The 21,416-nt window shown below is 32.4% G+C and overlaps 2 protein-coding genes across 2 annotated transcripts; one reads left to right on the top strand and one right to left on the bottom strand.

The window, feature by feature from the left end:
* Positions 1 to 108: 108 nt before the first annotated feature.
* Positions 109 to 2,013, bottom strand: LOC114757048 (MLP-like protein 423). Its single transcript, XM_028946045.1, has 2 exons — positions 1,783 to 2,013; positions 109 to 683 (listed from the first exon to the last, which is right to left on the bottom strand). Exons 1-2 carry the CDS (start codon positions 1,967 to 1,969, stop codon positions 409 to 411), a joined length of 462 nt encoding a protein of 153 aa, XP_028801878.1. The 5' UTR covers positions 1,970 to 2,013; the 3' UTR covers positions 109 to 408.
* Positions 2,014 to 17,718: 15,705 nt separating this feature from the next.
* LOC114757127 (probable serine/threonine-protein kinase PBL28) lies at positions 17,719 to 20,155 on the top strand. Its single transcript, XM_028946118.1, has 7 exons — positions 17,719 to 17,923; positions 18,020 to 18,207; positions 18,372 to 18,570; positions 18,661 to 18,824; positions 18,938 to 19,042; positions 19,669 to 19,791; positions 19,907 to 20,155. The coding sequence occupies exons 1-7, from the start codon at positions 17,854 to 17,856 to the stop codon at positions 20,141 to 20,143; spliced, it is 1,086 nt and encodes a 361-aa protein (XP_028801951.1). The 5' UTR covers positions 17,719 to 17,853; the 3' UTR covers positions 20,144 to 20,155.
* The last annotated feature ends 1,261 nt before the right edge of the window (positions 20,156 to 21,416 follow it).

Below are 21,416 nucleotides of genomic sequence, written 5' to 3'. Positions count from 1 at the left end.
TGCTGTGGCCACTGATTATGTTATGTTAACTCTGCTTCAAAATGTTTAGCAATCTCGGTTATAAATTTCTCTTAATTCAATTTATGAGAACATCAAGAGAATAAATAATTCTCAGATATATGCCAATACTCTTTATATTCTCAAACTCAAATTGATCAATAGTAGAATCATGACTAACAAAAGAGAACAACTGATAGATATGGCAACAGAAAAGCATAGCACAAGGCTATGGCATTCTTGGATCATGCAAATTGAAACTAAACCAGAACAGTAGAAATCATCGAAGTTTTATATGATATATTGACTGATTGATGGGAAATGATACTGTTAAAAGTATCTTTCATTATTTAAACATGTAATCTGATATATGATTATGATTGGCACTTGAGATTCATTTCAGAGCTTTCTCTATTTTGCCTTCTGAATATAGTCATCAACCTCCTGGAAGTTCTTGGCTGCAAAATCCTTAATGACATGTGGGTCAGCGATCTCTTCACTTGCCTTCTCATACTCAGATGACCACTTCACAAGGCTGCCTTCTCCCTTTGGTGTCACACTGATGTGTCCCTTGAAGTGCTTGAAGTATTTGAGGAGGTCACCATCAATGACACTGTATGTCACTGTCTTCTTTGCATCATCAAGTGCTTCAATCTTCTCCTTTGATTCCTTCACTATAGGAGAACCTACAAAGTAAACCTCTCATGTGAGGGCATTAATTAAATCTTCAAATATTGAGAAACAGGCATTACTACCAATAATAACTGAGTTCATCGCAAGGAGTTCAAGATCCCTTAAAATTACCTCGTAAGAAGATTGACGTAAAATGAGGACTATCAAATTGTAAAATATGAAGTTTTAATTGCGCACATGTCCTCGTTTTACACCAAATTCCTTACAAGGTTATTAATTTTCATTCTCTCTAAGGAAAAATCATACTAGAAAAGCTACCTTATTTGGATAGGATGATACTTAAATATGGATTCAGATACCAGATAGCTATGTAAATAATAGGTACAACTAAGTATGGTTAGATTGAATAAAATGGATTTAATATTCCTTAAACAAAGTCATTGGTTCTAACTATGCTGAAAGAACTATCTCCCATCTGAGTCCAGCAATACCCGTATACGTATTAATTGGTAACATCGGAAATCAGAGTCATTCCTAGATGATCATTGGGTTTGACCGTTTGAGTGATTGTGTGAAGAAACAATGTACCCCAGTTGGATCAATACTCAAATCGATAGTATCAAATACCGAATAATTATTATTTGAGCGATGTGGATTCAATATCCATTGAGCAAAGTTGTGGCTTCTAAACATGTTAAAAGAGCCATCTCCCATCTGGGTCCAGTAATACTCAAATATGTATTAGTCGGTAACATCATATATCATAGTCACGCCCAAAAAAAAGAAAAAAAGATCAAAAGTAAGGATTAAAATATAAATTTACCTCAGAAGTTTTCACTCAGGAGTACTGGTCATCTGGAAGTTTTTTTAGGATGCAAATTTGTTTCAGAAGTTTAAAATCAAAGTAATGTTATTTCTACTATTAAAAATATTAACAGTTAGTGACACTAGTTTAATAGTGAACATTGGTTTTTCAATTGTAGGGAGTAATATTATGATTTTAAAATTCCAAGAGAAATTTGCTCTCAAAAAAACTTTCTAGCATCCAATATTCTTGAGTAAAAACTGATAAATTTGCATATTAACTCTAAAAGGCAATAGATGATTGTCGGGTTTGGGTTAATTGTATGAAGGAAGAATGCATATAAGTACCTTCACCATAAAAAATGTGGCGCACAGAACCAGGGGCTTTGCCATCACCCTCAATAACTTCAATGCTCTTATAGTCATGTGAAAGTGCCTTAGGGAAAATGGAGGAGGAATCCCTAAGGGTTTGCCAGAACTTGTCTGCATTAGACTTCACCTCTACTTCTACCTCAATCTTTCCAGTGGCAGCCATGGCTTAACACCGAAACTGAATATGGAATATAATAATGTGAGAGTGGAGAACTTGGGGAAGAAGAAGAATGCCAAGTAAGTTTATATAAAGATAAGATCATCTGGTTCAGGACTAACAGGTGTAAATGAATTAGGAACTAACCCAACCACCACTTTATGAAACGGCATCAGAGCTTTCAAGGAGAAGTACTCACTCACATGACTCAATATGAATGTTGGACCCACTTAGACTTTAGTTTTGAAAGCTATGGTTCTGGAAACCAGGTTAGTTTTGTTAGTTCATTAAACTAGGTTGTTAATTAATTAGGGTTAATACTATTGTTAGTCCTCATAGTTCGATCAAATATTGATTTTGATCCCTATTCAAATCGTTGGTTTTAATCTCTATAGTTTTGTAATTTTTTAATGAGTTTTGTGAATAGTCTTTATAATTTTAACAGGTTTTGATTTTAATTTCTATACTTAAATTAAGACCAGGTTCTTATAAAACTATGAGGACTAGAGCCAATGATTTGAAATTATAGGGACCAAAGCCAAAATTAGATCAAGTTGTAAGAATCAATAATGATATTAAGCAAATTAATTAATAAATTGCCGAATTAAAAAAGTTTGAGTGATATTAATCAACCTGACTTGTTTCAAAATTTAGTGCAACTAATTAATTGGATCAAATAATTAGGCCAAAATTTATTGGATCAATTTGAACCTATAAATTAAATGTAGAACCAAAATGCCGGTGATGCATTGCCAAAAAAACAAAAATGTCGGTGATGCTGATGATAATGATAATGAGTCTGTAAAGTTTGTTGGCTGTTAAACTTCGAAAGGATTGAGGCCCATGACGGCAAAAACTTATGGGAATGATCTCCATACTTTTTTCATATGTATGTCTCCATACTTTGGTCATTTATTTGACTTAATTGTTATTAATTTATTAACAGCCAACAAACTTTACAGACTCATTATTAAAAGATATATTGATATTGATCATCCTCTAGTAGTGGTTTATATATGTATCTAAATCCGTTGTTCTTTACTTCACTAAGCTAACAGAACAGGCCTCGCTTGGTTCGGCCATTCCAAAAACAAAACCAACAAACACATGCAACACCACAGCTTACACCATCAAGACTGTATCTACGTGCCTGTTTGGGAAAGCAGTGAAAATTCCCTATAAACACGTTTGACGTAAGTCGAGACAGAACTCTTTTCATATACTTGCTTTGTATTCCGTAAATTACTATTAAAAAATTATTTATAAGCTACTTATAAACTATTCCAAATGGGTCTTATAACCCCCTACCATTATATTTATCTGTACGTTTGGATGCTCAATAAATGCAACAGATAAAAGAAAGAAAGGTAGGACGATGTTAGAAGGCTCATTTAAGTCTATAATCAGGGTTGCATGGAGGTGATCCAGCTCTCCCTCTCTTCTTTGCTCTTCCTCTTCCTCTTCCTCTGTCTCACTCTCACCTCTCTTTGTTTCTAAATGAAAATGAAGAGGAGAGAAGTTTTCAAATGGTTAATAAGCGGAGAAGCACGTGTGGCTGTGTGCGATCTCCTTGTACCCTTTTGCCACTTCATTTCTTTTCTAGTTTTCCACTTAATCCCTTTTTGATAAATGCTAATTTCCCAATCCACTTTATCTCTTATATTATTTATTTTTTTATAATGTAGTCCTTGTAATAATTACACATGTTAAATATTTCATCTAATGGGTATTTTAGAAAAGACAACACATATTTATTACAAATAACTAACTTATCTAATTTTCTTAATCTACTCAAATTAGTTAATTAGCTCTTATAATAAGAACTAGATGTAGTATTTTGAAGCATCAGATAATTCTTAGAAATTAATCCTTAATATGTTACGTGGATTTTCTTCCCCAATCAGCTTCTTTAGCCTATAAAATAATTTTTCTGAAATTTTTGAGTCAAAAGTTAACTTCTAGCTATTTTTCTTGAATTTTCCATAAAAATAGGCTCCTTTGATTCCTGAAATTAGTTTAAAATTATAAGTCATTTTTGGACAAACAATCCTTTTTATAAATTTTCTAAATACTCAAAATAATATTTCATAATTTTTCTTAAACTTTTTAAGGCGTTTAATAATTTTAATAATTATTGTTTTAATTTCTAACCCAAATTAAGCTTTTTGGTATTAAAAATATTTTTGATGCCCTCATTTTTAAAATAATTCCTTCAAACCTCATAAATACTTGTTGACCAATTCTTAAAAATCATAAAATTTGGGATGTTATGATTCTTTGACATATTTAACTTGTTTCTTAGGAGCATCTGTACAAGTATTATTGGAATAAAAAAACTAATTTTTTGGTTTTTGACTAACTTTATACTACCTCTTTTTCTTAATATAAGAGCTAATTTAATTTTTAATTTAGCTTTAAATATAAGACTCTAATATATTTTATCCTTCATAGTTATCTATTTTTTTAAAGTAGCCCCTGTAATAGTTTAGATGGTAATGTTCCACCAAATGGTAGTTTTAGCTAATACATATGATTAGCAAAGATATTTTAATAAAGACAATATGTATTTGTTACAAATAATAAATTTAACTAATTTTTTTAATTTCTCTAGATTAGTCAACTAAGTCTTGTACTATGATTTGAGCTTCCAGAAGAAGTTACATAACCACTTTTATTGTTAAAAAACTTCAGGGATGGTACTCCTCTTCCTGATGCTACTAGATATTAATTAATTATCTGTTTTATATTATTAGCACTATCAGACTTTTTATTTTAGTGTTAGTTTCTTACATAGTTGTCTTCAATAATAGAACTCGGTGTTGTAACCCCAAAAAAAAAAAAAAAAGAACTCGGTGGATTTTATTATTAATTCTTTTGGTTATAAGGTTCGTTTTTAATTATGTAATGTGATAATTGGATGATTAATTATTTGGAAGTTCAGGTGTTAAGGGATACTCTACCAAAATTTATATAGTATTCCTTAACTTAAATTTTTGTGTCTCCTCATCTAGGTACATAAATAGATTGAATAAATGCTACTAGAAGTACAAGTGACCAATATGATAATGGAGTGAAGTAGTTTTTAGAATTTGCTTACAGAAATGCTCTTAAGAGTAGTGACCATTTTTGCCCTCATGTAAATTGTCTTTGAATGAGGGGTAAGTAAGTATTGAGAAAATAAGAGAGCATCTAATTTGTAATAAGATCCGTAAAAATTATACGTGATAGATATCACATGATGAAGAATCAAAAAGGTCAAGTGCATTCCAACAAGGACAGGTTGATCATGATAGTGAGAACACAGGTCACCGGTTAAAAGACATCATCTTCAACAAGAAGTCTAGACATGCTTGGATGCTGGAAAAAATTTTCTTTTTTGGATGAGAAGTTACATACAGCTAGAAGTGATAAAAGGAAATCGAAACAAACCTAGCAAACTTAAAAGATTAAAACGGGAACAATCTTCTTTTTAGGGTGTGTTTGGATGACTTCAAACCGTGGTTTGGAAAAGTGATTCTGGAGAATAGATTCTGTGGAGAATAGATTCTGAGAAAAAGTGATTCTGAGAAGTGAGAATGTTTGGATAGTTATTACCAGAAGTGCTTTTTACATGTGGAAATTACCAAAAAGGGTATAAGTTAATATGATAATTATATAAGGGATAGATTTTATGATTTATTTTGATTTGAAGAAATAAAATTGTTAATGAAATAATTTTTACTAACATAATTAATAATATATAAGATAATATAATTAATACATAATTAATATGTGTACATATATTTATAAAACATAATATTAAATATGTTTATAGAAAAATGATTTTTTTTATAACAGAAAAATATTAATTTTGTTTAAAGATTGTAAACGTGAAATCCCATAACATTTTTTCACAACTACTTTTTGTAATAACATACTACATGTATAATAACCTCTGATGTTTAATACAATTAATTAATTAATTGTCACCACACATATATATTCATAAAATATAAGAGTGAAAAATATTTTTAGAGAAGATGAATTATTTTGTTGCAAACAGAAAGTCATGTATTTTTCATGAAGATTATAAACATAAAATGGGATGATATTGTTTGATAAAATAGAATAAACACGTCTTAAAATAATTTATTAATTATTCAAGTAAGTAATAATTAGCTTGAGAATATAAGGCATAATATTAATAAGAGAAATATAAATAAAGAAGTGTCATAATCATTAAGATGATGCATCGATACAAAGCATTTGTAATAGGTTTTGTTTTTAACTACATATTACAATCTATGATAAAAGGAAATAAATAAGACATGACTACTATCCTCGTATTGAATTAACAAGTTCGTCTCTTATGCTGTCACGAACCTGAGCCATGTAAGATGAAGATTGAATTGATGAATGTATACGTGAAAATCTAACCCCATCATCATCATCTTCTGCATAAGTACCTTCTTCTTCCAACTGAACGAATCCAGGATCAGTAATAGATGTCGTTCTAATAAAATTATGTATAGCCATCGTTGCACAAACGATTTTAACTTGTGTTTCAAAATCATAAGATGGCATGTTTTGTAAGATTGCGAACTTTTTTTTCCAAACTCCGAAAGTTCTTTCAATTGTACTCCTTAAACTTGAATGGAAATAATTAAAGATCTCATTGTCATTTTCAAACCCAGATGTCCTTCGAAAATCAGGCAAATGGTAACGCTCCCGTCTGTATGGGCCGAGATATCCATTCGGTGTTGGGTATCCAGCATCCACCAAATAATATTTTCCTATATAAAAAATGAAATTATTGTAAATTATGTTTCTATTGTTAAGCTAAATATAAAAAAAAATATAGGAAATAAAAAAATACCTTCAGGTGGATGGGGAAAGTTCATTGAAGGAGTTGTGAGGGCATGATCAAATATCCGAGCATCATGTGCGCTACCTTCCCATCCGGCCAAGACAAAAGTAAAACACATGTCCCAATCACAAACCGCCATGACATTTTGTGACACTGTTCCTTTCCTAGAGATAAATTTAGTTTGATCTGTTGCACTGACAACGCAGGAAACATGTGTGCCATCAATTGCTCCAATAGCATGTTTAAAAAAAGGCCAGTATTTACCAAACCGAATTTTTGTATGAACATGCCGGAATGTTGGATCTTTTGGTTTGATATTAGACATGGCAAGTCTACAGCATGCCATTAGGACATTATGAAAATGTCTGCTAATTGTCTCCCCTGAATGTTGAAATCTTTCTTGCTGCATTCTGCTACTAAGTGCATGCCCAACGGTATGTAAAAACATTGCAACTGATTCATGTATCCCTATATTTTTAGTTTCTTTTAGACCATGTTGTTGCAATTGTTCCACCAGACTTAAGAACACATCCCGTTCCATCCTAAACATGTTATAACAACGACTGGAGTTGCCATCTAAAACATCCCTTACTCATATGCAGCCTGTATAAGCACTTGTATGCCGAGGCTCCTTACACAAGTTCAAAGTAGCGTATGCACCAACCAATGCTACAACTTTGTTAACCCTTTTTTTCTGTCCCTTAGCATGCTCTTCCACATGTTTAATTTCATCATCCATATTCGTTTTATCCTGTGCACATACACATAAAGTTTAGAATTCCTACGTAGAAATTACGAAACATTTATAAAAGTTACAGAGTTGTCTGATTCATATAACAATCCACTGGTCACATAAAACATACACATATGGAACTGTCTAATATAATAAACAAGTCATAAATCCCTAGTATAATGCTCTAAAATGGGTAGAAGTTGTTCCTTCTGATCCTTCAGAGCTGCATACATTTCTCGTGCCTCCGGCTGTTCCATAAGGAGTTGTGTGCACCGTCTAAAGAAATCAGGATCTCTGACAACTTCAGGAACTGTTTTCAGGTGAGACAGGACTCCCCTAATTGAAATCTCATAAGCACGCGCTTCTTCTTCCAACCTTCTAGCTTCTGCTCGTGAAATGACCTCATTTCCACGCTCGGCCTCAGAAATATTTGTTTCAGCAATCTTGCTAATTGCATCCGCTATTTTCATAGAGGGAGATGTGCGTTTCTTCTTGACTTCACTCTTCCTTCTGACCCCCAGTGAGCTACTAGGTCGACTCCTACCTCTGCTTGTACCCCCACTATTGGTATCCTGCCTCAATTCAGTGTTGCCTCCACTACCTCCACTATTATCATTGAAGTTCACTGTATTAAATTTCCCACTTATACTAGTTGGTGCACCTAAAATTTCATCACTATCTCCGGACCCTTCTTCCAAATCTTCATTCGGTGTTCCTTCACTTGGAAGTGTCATGGAAGAAGGTGCCCATGCTTGTGGTCCAGTTGCAGCCACACTTCCAAATAGTTGAGTCAATTGATCCCTAAATTGAAGTCCTCTTTCTCTGAATTTTTCGTAGTTTGGAACTTCCTGCACATTAGACACCAATAATATCATAAAATATTCCAAAAACAGTGAATATACACAAAACATTAACAAGTAGAGAAAATGTAAGATCAAAAGGTTCAATAATTATCCTTATTTTTCTCTCCCACCAATCATCAGTTGCACTGACAGTATTCCTTTCAGTATCCCATCCCAATCCTGTCTCACGAAGCAGCCTATCCCATGTCTGCCACTCCTTTCATAGGGAATCATATTTATTCTTAAATTGACCTTTTTCATACACTCTTCCAGTTTTGGCAGTAAAGTTATCACCAAGAATATCCCAAGCTTTCTTTGTTAAGCTAGTACCTTTTCTTTCCCCTTGTTGCACAAGTTCAATGCAGAGGTCAATAAACACTTTTGTGGTTCGTAGGTCCCAGGAAGCTTTCACCGTATTCTTACCCATTATGCTATAGCACAATTATAACTCTTCAGTCATCCCAGGTTAATCAACTCAAAATCAATTGAAATAACAAAAATCATATTGTCTACTGTAATAGGTGAAAAAGTTGATCACATTTTAAATCTCAATTCCTTCCTACCAAACCAAGTGTGACAAAAATTAACAAACACAAGAAAATTCTAATTTTACATGGTTGGAAAAAATACACCCCCTCCTTTCTAAACTTTATCATCTTTTTTACTTCAAAATACTAAAACTTTTAAAACGTCCAAAATAACATGTTAATTAAATAACATTATAAAGCACATTATTGTTTTAAAAAAATAACATGTTGCACAAGCCTTTCATAATTTTTTAAAAATTATATCCTTATCAGATTTGTCAACCGAAAATTAAAAAAAAACTACCAACATAAACCTCTGACCAAAATACAAATCACTTCCTTCAATATATATACATGGATTTCAGTTGTGATTTCATTTTTCCTCACTCTCAAAAGTTGGCCATAAATTTATCAAAATCCTTAATACAACAATACAGAACAATACAATTCTTATCTCATCCCAAATCAGATCAACTCTTAACAAATAATGTTCATTATCACAAGTACTATCCACTGCAAAAAAAAAAAAAACCAAAGTCTCGACTTCACAGCTTCTTCTCCGGGGGAAATCTGGACAGAAAAACGATCCCAAGCAACAACAGGAAAAACAAATTGCATTGAATTTATATAACAATTGCCAGACTTTCTCATCCATATACGTCCCCTGCCTCCAGAACCAGACATTGATTACCAGAATTTGTTCCCTCTTCGTTTCATAAAATCAGAACCAATTTACCAACGAACATACCATTATAATCCCTAGCACAAGAAGCTCAATTAAAGAAATCCAAAAACACGATAAACCCCGAAACAATCCATGGCAAAAACGAAGAAGATCTTGGGCAATAATCCCCAGAAAAACCATTGATCAAAATCTGCCGAATGACGCAAAGGAAGACCAAGGAATATCCAGACAACAATTATGACAGAGTATGGAATTACAGACGGCATCGCTTGGATCCACTAGGCATACAAACCTGAAATCGAAGGCCACAGTTCAAAAATGGAACCGAGAGGAAGCTTGCAATTGAAGAGGATATACAGCCAAATCATTCCAATTCAACATACCACAGTCAAAATACTAATAGCCACGGTTCTAAAAAAATTCATATCACTTGCAACCGGATGACAGACCGAAAACAGAGGAGGGACCGAACCAGAACCACCGAACCAGAATCATAAGCAAGAAGCTGATAGATCAATGAATGGAGGAAATACGAACAAAATTTTGGGCAATCACCAGAGAGAGCTCACCGGGCGAACTGAAGAATGAAGATTGGAGACAGAGGATGGATGGATCGTGTTGGAATGGCTGAACACCCAAGAGGGGGGGTGAATTGGGTGTTGATTAAAATTAAAAATCTTTTCGCAATGTAATGAAATTCGTAAGAAATTCTGAGTATAAAAAACAATGAATCGAGATAAGCATAATCACAGTAGTAAAATGGTTTAGCTGGAAATATAAAGAGGTAAGGGAAGAGAAGATGCAAACAGTGATTTATCCTGGTTCGGTCCTCACTGACCTACATCCAGTCCCCAAGCTCCCCCTGAGATTTTCAATCGACTATCTCCCTCAAGTTTAACACGGGTACTTGAGAACCACTACAATCACAAGTTTGATCCGGGCACTTGTGACGCCACTTACAATTCTTAGACTAACCAGTCTAATTCAACAACAACCTCACACCGAGGTAATACTCCCCCTTACTCACCGTAAGGATACAATCTAATAATGATAATGAAGATTGAATATTTCTTCTCTCAAAGAAGTGATAGATGAATCTTAAGCACGTTTGGGAAACTCTCCTCTCTATCTTATGGATACATATGTTTTCGTCTATGGAGCACAGAGACAGGGAGTTTTCTTTCGGAGCTCTAAATGAGAATGTGTTGATTCGGCATTTTAGCATTTGATGTTGTAAGCTTAGACTCTTCTGCTTTTTTTTCTTGTTCTGAATGCTCTTCTATTTATAGATGATATTGGGTACTTGACCGTTGAGCATTTTCGTCCCGTTGGGCTTGAAGAATATGACCGTTGAAACTAGCCGTTGGAAGCTTCTGATGAACGTCGATTCTTCACATCATAAATTTGTTGTGGCTCTTTACCTGAAATAATCTTCCTCAAATCAAGTGATAAGTATCTGATAATCTTTAAAACAATAAGTTGGAAAACATGGGATCAACCATCAGATCTTCAGATATTCAGAAAGTAAGATAAACTTACTTAATCGATGCCTTGATCGATAATCCTTTGATCGATCATATTATCGATTAATTATATGAAGAAAAGATATAGTAGATATATGCAATTATCGAATAGGTTATGGATCATGTGATGATCGAAGAAATGATCGATAAATGATGAAACATGAACACAGTGAACTCCAAATGACATATGCAAGGTTAATCCCTTTCAAGTTTTGTTTGCCTTCGTATCCTTTTAATAGAGAGTTATGTGTAAGAAGAAGGCTGAGAAAACTTGAAAGAAAATAGATCATTGATTTTAAGAATCATCATAGTCGACTGATGTTTAAACGGAAAACGTTCCATGATTGAACAAGTGATCGAACACTTGTTGATCGAACAGATTATCGATAATCCAAGTGTTACAGAAATGAAACTTCAGTCATTGATGATCGAACAAATTATCGATAATTGGATGATGGATAAGGTTATCGATAAACAATGAGTAAGAATATATTCAGCGAAAAATACAGACTATATGGATTAATCGAACAGGTGATCGATCAATGAATATTCGATCAAGTGATCGATAAAATGAAAAATAGAGATTTAATCCTGTAAGGTAAAGAAACTGATTATGGATCACGTTATGTGAAAACAGGAGTTTCAAGATGATCGATTAGGTGATCGAAAAAATGATTCAACATAAGTTAATGCAGTGAAGATAATAATCGATCATTTGATTGATAAATGTTTGATCGATCAATTGCTCGATAAAAGATTTTGAACGAATGGTTTTGACAGAGCACTATATCGAGTAAGAAGACATGTAATATTCGAACAAGTTACCGATAAAGGTCTGATCGATTAAGTGATCGATTATTTCCTACAACATCTTATATTAAGCAGCTATACCAATGATCAATTAGTTGATCGATCAATCTAGCAAGTTATTGAGCAGACTAAATTATCTATCACGTGATCGATAAAACTTGACAGTTATCGATCAAGTGATCGATAAACATATTCATCTATAACGTTATCCAAAAATCATTTATCCAACATGTTACTGATAAAACCTTAATAATATGTATGAAGATAAAAGAGAAGAATTGAGGAGATAGTACCAGTAACTCGATGAGTATGTAGTCGTTGATCAGGCTCGAGTAACATATGATAATGGCTTTTCATTTCTTCATCTCTTCTAGATCTTTTACTCAATAACATGTTTGAGTAGCATGTTGCTTGAGAACTTAATCGTTCAGTGTAGAACTTCTGGTCTTTGCCTCAATAAATTCGAAGTCTGATTCCAGCAAAACGAAGGTCAACTTTGGGTGATCATAAATCTTCCAATTCAACTCCAAATTTTACAAATGACCTATCCCCAGAAATATCTTTGAGTCTACTTTCTAATGCAACAAGAATCACCCCAAAATTGATTGTGGTTGCAAAGTTATCTTCATCACAGTGACTGAAGGTCGGAATAAAGACGTTAATCCTTACTGCAATCTTTCGAACTGCATATCTCCCTCATATGAAACTCTTTGAAGGTGAATTTGGTGTCCATGAACCGTTTTCTGAGTCTAGTTTCATAGGAATCAAGTTTCACCTCAAACGGATTTGTGGTTTGAGAGATATAGAAGAAATACCGAACCTATGTCAGAGCTGAACGAAGAACAGAGCATAACAGAGGATGTGTTTTTATCGATAACTTGATCGATAAATGGATGATCGATCAAGTGATCGATAATTGCCCATGAAAATCACCTTTGAAGCTTATTTTCCATGTTTATATGAAGGGTGACTCAATATATGATGGTATAATTTCCCGGTTGTATATTTTAGCTTCCGATTGAGCTATCCAAACTTCTGATTGAGTGTAGCAACATTTAACATCAAATCTATGAACTTGAATCTTGATATTTTCATTTGATCTTGCAAGTTCTTCTTTTCTCAATCTCTCTTCTTCTTCTTCCTCTTGATCATTCTCCATAACTCAAAGTGCAACATAATAACTCTTTTCTTTTCTTGAGAAAACTACACAAGATATTAAGTATAATAGTTAGTCAAAATATGAGATAAATAATTTATGTAAACTTTTTGCTCTATTATTTGACATCATCAAAACTAATCATATCTAACAGATCGGACTACCCAACGCTTCCTTTGGTTTTGGCCAGCCGAGAAACGCACGACCACCCCTGTTTTCGCGAGGCCAGGACGATCTCACCGGTGTCGAGTTTCAGAGCAGCGACGGCGAACACTCGAGCTAGCGAAGAGGCGAGCTGGCGACGAAGCACGGCCGAAGACGCGACCCGATGATGAAGCGGCGAAGAGACGAGCTGATGATAAGGGCCGAAGGGTCGAGCTTCGAGCTGAGTCCGATCGTTCGGCGAAGAGGAGGAGTGTCGGCCAGCGAAGAAGAGAAGGATCTAGGAAATTGCCTACCGGAGCCGTCCCAAATTTTTTTCCAGAAGCGAATAATAGCTTCTGCTGAGGGTCGACCTTGAGCTGAGAGCAATGTTCGAGCTGAGTAGCAAGCTAATAATACGATGAATTCAAGAGGAGGAGTGTCGGCCAACGAAGAGAAGAGAAGGATCTCTGGGGTGTTTTTGGAATGACCATAGCTGTCCCCGATTTTTTTCCACAAGCAAATAATATCAGCTTCTGGTGAAACCATGGTTTCACCCGGTGAAACCATGGTTTCAGATGAAACCTTGGTTTGTATTTTTTATGAGGCTGTTTGGGTAGCATTTTCCCTAGAAAGTCAAAAAGTTGTTATCTGGTGTGACAAATAAATTAGAAGGTTTTTTAATTAATAGTTACGGAATATTAAAGTAAAAGACATTTAAAACAATTTCAGACGAATTATAAGAGGCCTTATTATAATGATTACCATGGAGGAAAAAAAAAAGGTCTTATAAAGAGAATTTGATGGAGTATTAATTAATTAATTACGACAGCAACAATAATATTGTCTCTTGAAATTGAAAATAGGTTAGCCATCAAGAATTTTTCTGAATTGTGATAACTGCAGCTATGAATTAATTCATCATTAGAGATCAAGAAATTATATAACACCACGTTTCCCATGCTATGACTTTCATACCTGTGACCACTTTTGCAGAGCTCCTATGTCCAAATCAAAACCTGCAACCCCTAAAACCATTTTTCTAGCAAAACAATATTTTAAAACATCAACACGCGTTGGTCGCAGTAGAAGAGTTTTGGCTGCTTAAACGTGAGGTCTTGAGTTAAAATTTGTATGAATGTAAAAATACCAAATCAAAACCTATGATCCGTGAAAACATTTTTCTAACAAAACTATATTTTAAAATACTAATAGGAATTAGTTCTATAGAAGGATTTTTTGGCCGCTTAAGTGTCAGGCCTCCAACTCGAATTCATATAGATATAGAAAATATTTTTGGTAGAGTTACCGTTATTTTAGTTTAACTATGCTTGAATATGCCGCAGTCAGATAACTATATAAAAAAAGAAAGCTATATTTTAAAATACTTAACTATTTTTTATTCCTTTTTTGCCAACATTTTTGCTACCTTTTTTAAACAAATTAAATTGCAGACTTATGCTTTATATGAAGTGTATGAGATAAGTTGCATGGTTGATTATGTATATGAATAATATGACTTTTCATAGATTTTTATATCATACACATCTGTTATTGTAAGAAAAATTAATAAATATTTTTTATTAAAAATAATTACTTGTCAAACTTTTTATAAGAATAAAAATTTAAGTAATAGTGTTTATTAATTAAAAAAAGCTGAATTGTCTCATTCCTTTATTGTAGTGGAAGTCATAAAGAAGGGTGAATTGGCATGGATCACATGGCTAGTGGAGTGACCTTTATGCCTTCTTTTTTTCAACAAATTCTTTGGCTCACAGCATGAACTTCAGCCATGTGAAGCCAATTCCATCCTTCCTACTCCTACATATTACCCACACTGCAACGTGTTGCGCATGCTTTTTGGGCTAACTCATTTTTAACATGTTACATCATTATTATTATATTAATAACAACTTGACTTTGTTTAAAATATAATGTTGAATCATATAATCTTCTTTAAACCATTAATATATTTTTCTATTTGAGTCCAATCATGAAATAATTCTTGTGTCATTAAATATTGAGTTCTTTTTTTTTGTTGAAATACAAAGAATATTTTTCATCATAAAATAAAGATTAGCCTCTTCTAGAGTTTGGTTTTGAGTAGTAACAAACTTTTTAAGTGAAACCCATAATACTTATGCACAATTTGAGTTCATAGTATTAAGTTTTTTTTAACTAATTAATCTAATTATCACTATTAATATAATTACACTTCTATTTTAATATGAATGATTAAAATGTATTTTACTCACGTAGAGTGGTTATATTTTTCAATCTATAATGAGATAAATTTATGATTTTTATAATTCAATAAAATAAATTACTATTAATTATTTAAATTAAATTCAATTTGTCAATTTTTAAACAAAATAACCAAGACAAAAATAAGGCTTAGCATATATAGGATTTTTTTTTTTAAAATAAAAAAAGATTAAAATGTTTTCGTTATCTAAAATATTTTGGAACAAAAAAATTGAATTATTTTTTAATATATTTTGATAATATTTTAAATTAAAAAATTAATTATAAAAAATAATCTTTTATAATTTTAACAAAAAAATCCAATTTACCCTTTAATTACTTTACTTATCTCTCATCTAATCTAATTTTGCATTACCATTGGTTCTGGAAGGGCAGGAGATGTCTTTCTTTTCATTTTTGTTCACTTCTCATCTCAGCTATAAGATTGGGATTTTAACAGTTTAGATTTCATATTTATAAAACTATGAATAAAATGTTAAATTTTAAAAAATAAATAAAAACAAATAAAACTACTAAATTTTAGTTAGTATGATTCAAAACAATAATAAAAAATACTTTATAAAATTATTTCCAAAAGCATGAAGTCTGAAGTGTTAAATTTCTAGTCTTAATAGTTGAGATGAGAAAAATAAGATTGGAATTTTAACAGTTCAAATTTCATATTTATAAAATTATAAATAAATGTTAAATTTTCAAAAATAAATAAAAACAAATAAAACTACTAAATTTTAGTTAGTATGATTCAAAATAATAATAAAAAATAATTATAAAATCATTTTCAAAAGCATGAAATTTGGACTGTTAAGCTTCCAGTCTTAATGGTTGAGATGAGAAAAATAAGATTGGGATTTTAATGGTTTAGATTTCATATTTATAAAATTATGAATAAAACATTAAATTTTCAAAAATAAATAAAACTACTAAATTTTAGTCAGTATAATTCAAAACAATAATACAAAATATTTTATAAAATTATTTTCAAAAGCATGAAATCTGGATTGTTAAACTTCCGGTCTTAATGGTTGAGATGAGAAAAATAAGATTGAGATTTTAACAGTTCAGATTTTATATTTATAAGATTATGAATAAAATGTCAAATTTTCAAAAGTAAATAAAATCAAATAAAACTACTAAATTTTAGTCAGTATGATTCAAAACAATAATAAGAAATACTTTATAAAATTATTTCCACAAGCATGAAATCTAGATTGTTAAATTTCTAGTCTTAATGGTTGAGATGAGAAAAATAAGATGGGATTTTAACGGTTCAGATTTCATATTTATAAGATTATGAATAAAATGTTAAATTTTCAAAAGTAAATAAAATCAAATAAAACTACTAAATTTTAGTCATATGATTCAAAACAATAAAAAAAATACTTTATAAAATTATTTCGAAAAGCATGAAATCTGGATTGCTAAACTTCCAATCTTAATGGTTGAGATGAGAAAAATAAGATTGGGATTTTAACAATTCAGATTTCATATTTATAAAATTATGAATAAAATGTTAAAATTTCAAAAATAAATAAAATCAAATAAAACTACTAAATTTTAGTCAGTATAATTCAAAACAATAATAAAAAATATACTTCATAAAATTATTTTCAAAGGCATGAAATTGGACTGTTAAGCTTCTAGTTTTAATGGTTGAATGAGAAGTGGAAGGAAACAGGGAGAAAGAGAAGAAAGAGAAGTGGAGTGACTCTTTAGCTGACAGGAGAATCGTTTGTTATAATAGACAATACTTTTGATGGTGACAATCACATTTACAAAACTTGTATACCCCACACAACAATCAAAAGATTAAAGAACAAGACAATTATAATATTCGTAATGAAGGAACACACATGAAAGCTCTCTCTCAACTGCCACCCTTATCAATATTTCAACCCTGCAATTAATGTATTGAACGTAATTAACATCACAGTGATATAAAACTGTGTGTGTGTGATTTCTCTTTATTATATATTTCTTACCCAAAGGTAAGCATACCTACTTTCGCTTTGCCTTAGTTCTCTTTTCCTTAAAGTACATGTTTCATGTATCATATCTCTTCCTCTTTTGTCTGGTTTGTGTCTCAGAAAAATCCAGGTTGTTGCCAAATGTGCTGTTGAGTGTTCTTCTCATCTAACCTCGCTTGCTCTATACGTACTCCCTCTTTGATTCTCATATGCCATGTCCTTTTTGTTTTGTTCTTTCTTTTTGTTTTACACTTGAAGACTCTCCTTGAACCATGCAAACTTTTTCCAAACTTATTTACTCTATCGATCTTCTTCTTCTTGTCCCTTTTATGTCTGTCAGACTGTCATGAAGTTACAGAGAACCATATTGAAGGTAGCTAGATAAAGCCTGAATCATCATGCCATTTGGGTTTGTCTCAGCTTGGAACAAGAGACGTAGAACCAAGTCTCAGGATCACACAGACCCTTGTAATAATCTTCTTCTTCTTCTTCATCATCATCATCATCATCATCTTCTCCTTCTTCTTCATACATGACGGAGAGCAATTGAGATGTTGGTTTCAGGGATATATAAACCTGTGGAGTTGTGGCAGATTGAAGATCAAACACGTCAGCCAAAGAGAAGGCATAATGGGTCGTCTGTGTTCACACTCAGGGAGATGGAAGAAGCAACATGTTCATTCAGTGATGATAATCTGCTCGGAAAAGGAGGATTCGGCAAAGTCTACAGAGGCACTTTACGTTCAGGAGAGGTACTAATATCTTATGTTCATTTCGTAGTCTTAGGTTTCTTAGAACTAAAATTCATCATCAAATAGCAGACAACCTCAGATCATAACATGTCATTCCCAGAGTTCTGATATACCACGTATAATGTAATAAAAACATGTCTTTTTTCTTTCTAATGTTTCTGAAGGTTGTGGCGATTAAGAAAATGGAGCTGCCAGCATTTAAAGAAGCAGAGGGGGAGAGAGAGTTCAGAGTGGAAGTGGATATCTTGAGCAGATTGGACCACCCGAATCTTGTTTCCTTGATAGGTTATTGTGCAGATGGAAAGCACAGATTCTTGGTTTATGAGTATATGCAAAATGGGAACCTGCAAGATCATTTAAATGGTTTGTCTCTTTCGTAATATACTCAAAAAAAAAAAAAATTTTGGATATAAAGATTTATGAGTATTAATTAATGAGTAGTGATTTTTGTAGGCATTGGAGAGAGAAAAATGGATTGGCCTTCAAGACTCAAAGTGGCACTGGGGGCTGCAAGAGGCCTTGCTTATCTCCATTCAAGTTCTGCAGTTGGAATTCCTATTGTTCATAGGGATTTCAAATCCACCAATGTTCTCTTAAATGCTAACTTTGAAGCAAAGGTTTCACAAATTAAGCAAACCCTCAACAACCCCATTGAGTTCCTGAGTTTCTGTTTCCAGCAATGGCATGCACAAGGCTAATGAGATTAACTAACTTTTTTTTTTTTATGCAGATATCAGATTTTGGGTTGGCTAAGTTTATGCCAGAAGGACAAGAAACTCATGTCACAGCTAGAGTACTTGGTACTTTTGGATACTTTGATCCAGAGTATACATCGGTATGTAATTTATTCTACACATTTGAGTCTATGTCAAAATCGAGTTTTATCAGCATCTATTGAGGTTCAAGAGAACTTTACCATTCAAAACATCTTCCTAGCTCTCTATACTTCATTGAACTATCAAATGGATCAAAAGTATATTTCAATCCAAAACCTTGTAACTTTTTCATTTTTAACTTTAGTCAATATTAGACTTCTCACCAAAAGAAGCAATTTTTAAAACTCACGCCATGAAGAGCTTACTCTTTATTTGTGATAGAGTTGGGAAGATCAAAACTGACTTTTGAACCCCTAAAAGCCAATTGGAGCAAAAAAAATCTTGTTAATTTTGAATTGAGAGCAAATAGGCTTCTTGAAAAAGTCACTTAGGCTGGAAGCCAGACTTTGTAGCTTCTGGTTTTTGGTTTTTCTTTAAATTTGAATATTTTGACGCTCATTTTTTTTATAAAAACCTATTTAAACACAAATCACGTTATATTAATTGATTTTTACTTTCAAAAAGCAATTGAAATAAAAGTCACTTTTGCAAATATTAATACAAATAAACTCTGTTAATATCCAAGAGTGATATGATATTCTTATTACTATATTATGAGTTATGAATTTTTTTGCTTTGACAACAGACAGGGAAACTGACGCTGCAAAGTGATGTTTACGCATTTGGTGTTGTTCTTCTTGAACTTTTAACTGGACGACGAGCTGTAGATCTGAACCTGGGTCCCAACGATCAAAACCTCGTATTACAGGTACATGATAAAGCACAAAAAGAACAAACCAATCATTTGGTTGGTTTCTGTCATATGACTCTGCAGATGGAAAACTAACATATACAGATGACATGCGATGACGACATTTATGAAGGTGAGACACATATTGAATGATCGGAGGAAGCTGAGGAAGGTGATAGATCCAGAAATGGCGAGGAACTCATACACAATGGAATCCATAGCCATGTTCGCGAACCTGGCATCAACATGTGTCCGTACAGATAGTTCTGAGAGGCCTTCCACCGTAGATTGTGTTAAACAACTCCAACAGATTATATATACCAATTCAAGAGGTCTTGGGATGGTTTTGCATAGTTTCAGAATGATTTAATAATACGTTTGAACCCCACACACACACACACACACACACACACACACATATAAATAAAAACCCTTTTCCAAGTTCAAAGGACTTGATTTAAACCAAAACGAACCTAAGGTCCATAGAGGATGGTTTTTTATTGTCTGATGAGTGGGTAAGTTCAGGACGACGGGGAGAGACACTTTGGGTCATCTCTAACTTATGCTTTTAGGTATCTCTATCCGGAAGTTCCTGCACCTAAGAACAATCTTAGGATATTACAATGGTGCTAAGTTTATTGTGAGATTCGTTTCATTGATTGATTGATAGGATAATCCTAAACTTCTTGTGTTTGCTTCTTAGTTAATTTTTCTCTTACTGGTACTCACACTTTAGCATGGAAGGCTTTGGATCAGCGAGAAAAGAACCGGAATGAAGTAGATAGGATGGTTTGATTGGATCAATTATTAAAGAGTCAAGCCGAACAGTACGATTAGTTGGACCTTTGATCAAACTTGTTGGTGGCTTAGGGGCGAGGAGAAACAAAACTATGATTTTAAAAGTATTTTTACAGTATACAAAAAGAATGTTTGGATACTATGAAAAGTGCATTTTAGAAATATTTTTTTCGCTAATCAAGATAAAATTCTCCACATATTTACTTCGTATACTGTAAAAGTACTTTTAAAATCATGGTTTTAATTCTATCCAAACATCCCCTTATAAATAAGTGAAGGAATTTGTCTCGATTTATAAAAAAATGTTTTAAAACAGTTTACATATTTAGTGTTTTTAACGTTCTTTTCTCAAAGTATACATTCATTTCTTTAAAAAAATGTGGTAGTTATTTTTATTTTAAATCTTGTATCTATTAGTGTAAAAACAAACAAAAAGGATAATAATGAATTAAAATTTAGGAAAAATCTAAAAAAAGTGATTGTTGAATTTTAAAATTCCAAATCAGTATTAGTTACTACACTCTTAAAGAAAATGACTACATTTGAAAAGCAAATGACAACATATTTTTGTAGTAATTCCTGATTTGGAATTTTGAAATTCAATAGTCATTTTTTTGGGGATTTTCCCTAAAATTTAATATTAACATTCAATTTTATGTTAGAAAGTCCAAATAAAATAAGAGTAAAATATTGATTAACTTTTTAGTTTACATCAATTATATAGACCTCCTTTTATTTTAAAAATATACAGTTTAGTCTAATTAGTTAACACCGTTAAGAATATTCTACAGAGATTCTAAAAATATTATTTTTTAATTAAAATTTATATTGAAATAAATTTTATT

This window comes from Neltuma alba, unplaced genomic scaffold (genome assembly GCF_004799145.2).
Source record: "Neltuma alba isolate B1F8T4 unplaced genomic scaffold, ASM479914v2 tig00010560_pilon, whole genome shotgun sequence".
Taxonomy (NCBI): domain Eukaryota; kingdom Viridiplantae; phylum Streptophyta; class Magnoliopsida; order Fabales; family Fabaceae; genus Neltuma; species Neltuma alba.
The sequence above is the reverse complement of the archived record's forward strand: the minus strand, read 5'-3'. Positions and strand labels throughout refer to the sequence as shown.